Genomic DNA, 5,292 nt, shown 5'->3' on the forward strand with positions numbered 1-5,292 from the left:
ATGCCCCAGGACTGTCGGCTGCTGTGATACTCGCCTGTCATCTCTGATGCGCAGATGGCTGCCTTACAGAGCCCTGCATCTGTGTCCTTGGGCAAGGAGGATGCAAGATGACTTCAGGTTTATTCCACCCTTATCCCAGTGGCAAACCTTCTGGGAAGGGACCACTCTGTTCCTTGGGGTCTGGTGTGAAGATCATAAAGAATCGGCCGTTCTTTCCTACTCTGCCTCCCCAAAGCAGCCTCCTCCGCTGGGTCCCACCCTTCCTAAACCTATGTTGGCCTTTCATCTAAGGGTCTCACAGGTCTCGGATTCTCCTCGTCAGAACCACTGCAGTCTGGAGGGCTTCGTCTCAAGGAGGGCTAGGGACACGGAATTGCGACAGTTGCGTCCTGGGGAGGATTAAAACCCTACAGAGGTGGCTCCTCTTGGTTGGAGCTACAAGCAGGGTTTTATTTCCATTTTAAGAACATTCTCCAGTGTAGTAGGAGTAGCAGCGGGCTGCGTCCTACTGCCTGGCTAGCTTAACCCCCAAAATAACCACACAGAAATCTGTATTAATTAAATTACTGCCTGGCCATTAGCTCTAGACTATTGGCTAACTCTCACATCTTGATTCAACCCATTTCTAATAATCTGTGTCATCATGAGGTCATGGCTTACCAGGAAAGATTCAGCATGTCTGACCTGGCGGCTGGCTCCATGGTGGCTATATCTGCCTGCCTTCTTCCTCCCAGCATTCTGCTCTGTCTACTCCGCCCACCTAAGTGCTGCTCTATCAAAAGGCCAAGGCTGTTTTCTTTATTCAACCAATCATAACAACACATAGAAAAAAGACCCTCCTACACCACTCCAGAGTCCCCAGAATGAGTAGCATATTTATCTTTCAAATGGGGAAGCACAACTTGATCTAGTAGCTATCAGGTCACTGTACTGGGTCCCACATAGGCAGAAAGAACATCTTTACTTTTAATTAAAATATCAAAATAAACAGCTCAGTTGGTAAAGTACACGCCATGTTAGCCTAAGGTCCTGAATCCGGTCCCCATGTAAAGCTCAGGCGCAGTGTTGCTTGGAATCCCACTGCTGAGGAGATAGAGACAGGTGGATCCTAGGAACTTGCTGGCCCACGAACCCAGCTGAATCAGAAAGCCCCAGGGCCCAGCGAGAGACTCTTGTCTCAAAAACCATGAATGGCTCCTGAAGACAACAGCCCGAGGTCGGCCTGTGGCCTCCGTGCACGTGTGTGTGTGTTTGTGTGTGTGCCTACACTCAACCCACATGGGCATCTATACACCTGCCCTTCCCTATCCACACACAAAGGGAGGAGTTTTCTGAGGGTGTCTATCAGACACAGGTGGAAGGTTGTTTTCATACCCTGTGTTTTCATCTGACTGGAAAGTGTGTTGGCAGCTTATTTTCCTGGTGTTCTTGGGAAGATTTGAAAGTTGTTCTTTTCATTTTTATTGTATGTGTCCAAGTGTTACGTCTGTGCACTGTGTGTACACAGTGCCTAGAGAGGCCATAAGAGGTCACTCACCTAATCCCCCCTGGAACAGATGGTTGTGAGCTACCATGTGGGTCTTGGGAACTGAACCTAGGTCTTTTGGAGGAGAAGCCAGAGCTTTTAACTGCTGAGCTATCTCTCCAAGCCCAGGGCTTGAATGTTTTAAGAATGACAATCAAAGTAGTTTTTTTTATGTTTAAAGAACCATCATAAAACATAGAAAAACAATGTGCACTTTGGAAGCTCGGCTCTCTTCCTCTTTTCTCCAACTGCAGGTGAAGCTGACTGGTCAACCAAGGTGGAGTTTACAAAAACAGCTTGACTGAGCACAATCTTGGAGGAACAGAGGAATGGGGATGGGATCTGGGGAGGAGTCAGGGGAGCCCTGCTGGCACTGAGAGCAGAAGTACCCAGTAGAAGGAGCCAGGGGTGCTCTGGGGTACCATAGAGGCAGAAATAGCCAGGATGCAGCATCTTGGGGTGGCCCTGGGGCTGGGACAGATTGGGTCTGTTTAATGGTAAAACAGCGCCACCTCGTGGCCTTCATTGGTAACACCAGGCTGGAGAATTGGGGAGGCAGCCGAGTGTAGTCACCTGTACTATGAAGGCTTTGTAGCAAACGTTGGGATGAGGGAGGGAGAAACAGCAGTTTAGAAGAGGCCCTGTAGTGGATGCCCCCAACATAAAACCTCTGTGCCCAGAGCTGAAGGGCCAGTGTCCCCAAGAGCAGTGAATGCTCCCCAGGAGCTGGTGCTGAGCCGCCAGTCACCTGGCCCATCTATGGCAGGAGGAGGCAAAGCTCCTGTCATCTGGCCCACTGGGGCTGAGGGGCAGTTTTCTTGGGTTGAGTACCATGGGGCAGAAGGATGCAGGGCACATGCTTTCACTGTAGCTCTGGGGTCCTCCTTCCTGCACCTGCCCCTCTATCTCTTCCTGTCCTCCTTGACATGCCCTTTAAATTTCCAACATGCAACCTGGACTCTTTCCCTTCTCCCCTGCTTATGTGAGGGAGCCCTGAAGTCTCTAGAACCAGAGCTGGGACATGGCAAGGGTTTGAGCAAGACTGGGGATCCCTGGCAGCTCTGAGGGCAGGGCAAGTGAGCATAGGATGGCCACTCTACGCTTGGCTCATAGGCAGGGATAAACCCCCAAGGTTTGACTGGGACTCCTCTCCTAGAGCCCTGTTTAGGACAACCCGCAGCGGCTCCTTCTTCCTGAGCTGCCGGCCCTTCATGTAGTACAAGAGGGGCTTTACGCTGCTGTCAACGCAGGCTAGGAGGGTGGCCAACGGCAAGAAGAAGGGGAGCAGGAATGCGATGACCGGCCGCAGGCTCCAGTAGACAACCATGGGCAGGTGACAGAAGAACAGCAGGATCCCGAGGCACTGGGCCACCTTGCAGAACTTGGGGGGTGGCTGCAAAGAGCAGCAGTTCCCGCAGATCAAGAGAATCATGCTGGCCCCACAGGCCATGCTCACCAGCACCCCTAGCCACACGACGCTGACCCAGTGATATCTGAGGCAGATGAACACGCTCATCCCCTTGTACAGCAGGCCACAGGCATTGGCTGGCAGGAGCACGGCCGGCATGGTCAATGCCCAGATCAGAAGGCAGAGCACAGCTGAGGTGTACCGGGGGCGGCAGCTGGGGCTGCAGTAGGAGGGGAACATGTAGTTGAGGCAGCAGTCCACAGAGAAGGCAGCCAGCAGCCAGAGCCCCACCGCAAACCATAGGAAGATGACCGGGAAGTGGAGTGTGCCCTCATAGCCCAAGGCGATCTCAGAGATAGAGAAGCCCACCTGGCAGGCGAGGAAGAGGAAGTCGGCGGCAGCCAGGTGCAGCAGGTAGATGTTGAAGGGGCCCTTCTTGATGTGCAAGCCGAGGTGCCAGAGCAGCAGGGCGTTGCCTGCCAGCCCCGCCAGGCTGACGATGAGGCTGAGATAGAAGAGCACATTGATGAACGTGCCCCAGATGTTGAATATGGAGAACATCCCAGCTAGCTTCCGCGGGTGATCCGGGAGGCCCCTGCAAAGGGTGGCGGTGCTCGCTGCCCAGCTGCTGTGCTCTGAGTGTGGAAGGCAAGACAGCTTGAGTCCCTAGCTTCAGGAGTTCGAGTTGCCATGGCCCCCTGCCTAGCTGCGCATGCTCTTGCCCCCTCCCCAGCATCTGCTGTGCATCATTCTCTGCCCTCATCTTGGCTGGCCAACCCTTCCTGTATGAGGTATCCCTTGCAGAGGCCTACCACATTCAAGCAAAGGGGGCACAGGTGGCAGGACCCCCTTTCCATCATGTACTAGTGTGAGGGCTCCAAGTCCCTAATGGCACCCACCCAGGCGTCTCTGATGATGCCTGCTCTGACTCCAGGGTACTCTATTCTGTGCTGGTGAGGCATTAGGGGACTTCCTACACACTCCATCTGGAGCAGGACACTGAACCCCCATGGTCCTGAAGGACTATGACTCCTCCGAAGCATCCTGCCAGAGTCTGGGCTTTGGTGATGGGTCTCAGGACCCTGAATCTTCTTGGGGACTGATTAGCAGTAGGAGGGTTCCTGGTGCTCTCAGTGGAGGGGATCCCAGAACAGTACCTCTCTCAGCGGATGTTCCAGGTATGAGGACCCAGGCCCAAGTTCTGGAGACAGGGGCTTCCAGGGAAGAGCAGCTACAGGAAAGAGACAAAGACAGAGAGATTAAGAGAGTCAGAGATGGGGAGACACAGACAAGAAGACAGGGACAGAGAGACAGAGAGGGAGGGGTACAGGGGACAGTGACAGAGACAGAGATCACTGTGTAGTTGGTGTTGTAGTCTCACTCCCAGCTTGGGCTGTGTCCCCTGCCCAGGAGGGCACCTTAGCTATCTCTCTACTCCTAGAGAGCGCCCCCCTCCCCCGCTTAGACCCTGCTTCCTCTCTTGATCCAAAAACTTCTCCAAGGTTCCCTTAACTGCTTTCTCTTAGGGAAGGAAGGCCCCCTTTGGAGAACATCCTCAGAGCCACCAGCGCGACTGTCACCCCCTTGCTCGTCACCAAGGATCCTTCCTGGAACCTCCAGGGGATGGTGGCTCAACCTACAAGCCCAGCTGTCAGGGTCAGAGTGCAGGTCCTCTCACGCATCACAGTGTTGACAGAGACAGGACCCTTTCCCTCGGTGGGCCCTTGTGCCCCATGGTATCCCAAGGGTGTTTAATCCAGACTCCTAGTCCTGTGTGGATTCTGGCTGACGGAGGCAAGGCTAGTTCTGAAAGGGGATGAGAAGGTGGACTGGAACATCTTCCTCATCCCTGTTCTCCGGGGAACCCAGAGCTGTGAATTCCAAGATTGCAGCCTCAGCCTCCAAGGTTCCCTTAACTGCTTTCTCTTAGGGAGGGAAGGCCCCCTTTGGAGAACATCCTCAGAGCCACCAGCGCCCCTCTGAGAGCCAGGCAGGGAGCAGGGTGCCATAGAGAGTAAGAGAAGTGGTGCTCCTTGCTTGGGGGGAGGAGGCAGAGGGACAGACTACCCTTCTCACCTGCTGACCGCCTGCTGACAGTGGCTGTCCCCAGCTCGCTCAGCCCACACTCAGTTGTCTTGAGCTCTGCCTGGCCCCTAAATCCCCTCCTGTCCTCTGGGGCTGGCTCCTGCCAGTTCCCTAGAAGTGGGAGGGCCTGTCACCTTTTCACAGGAACCAAAGGAATGAGCTCAAACAGAGCTGTTAGTGTGGGCGGCTCCTCCTCCTCATCTGGGAGAAGAAACCAGAGAGCCTCCACACCACCCACTCTGGTGCTCAGGACCAAAGACAGAGATGTCACTGT

The 5,292-nt window shown here is 54.3% G+C and overlaps 1 protein-coding gene across 1 annotated transcript; it reads right to left on the reverse strand.

Moving 5' to 3' along the window:
- Positions 1-2,621: 2,621 nt before the first annotated feature.
- On the reverse strand, positions 2,622-3,494 carry Mrgprg (MAS related GPR family member G). Its single transcript, XM_038311820.1, has one exon. The coding sequence runs from the start codon at positions 3,492-3,494 to the stop codon at positions 2,622-2,624; it is 873 nt and encodes a 290-aa protein (XP_038167748.1).
- Between the last annotated feature and the right edge of the window lie 1,798 nt (positions 3,495-5,292).

The sequence above is a fragment of the Arvicola amphibius genome, chromosome 1, assembly GCF_903992535.2.
Source record: "Arvicola amphibius chromosome 1, mArvAmp1.2, whole genome shotgun sequence".
Taxonomy (NCBI): Eukaryota; Metazoa; Chordata; class Mammalia; order Rodentia; family Cricetidae; genus Arvicola; species Arvicola amphibius.

Bases quoted from the DNA above. Each gene is read 5' to 3' on its own strand.
- Mrgprg (XM_038311820.1), bottom strand. From the start codon at position 3,494: ATGTTCTCCATATTCAACATCTGGGGCACGTTCATCAATGTGCTCTTC.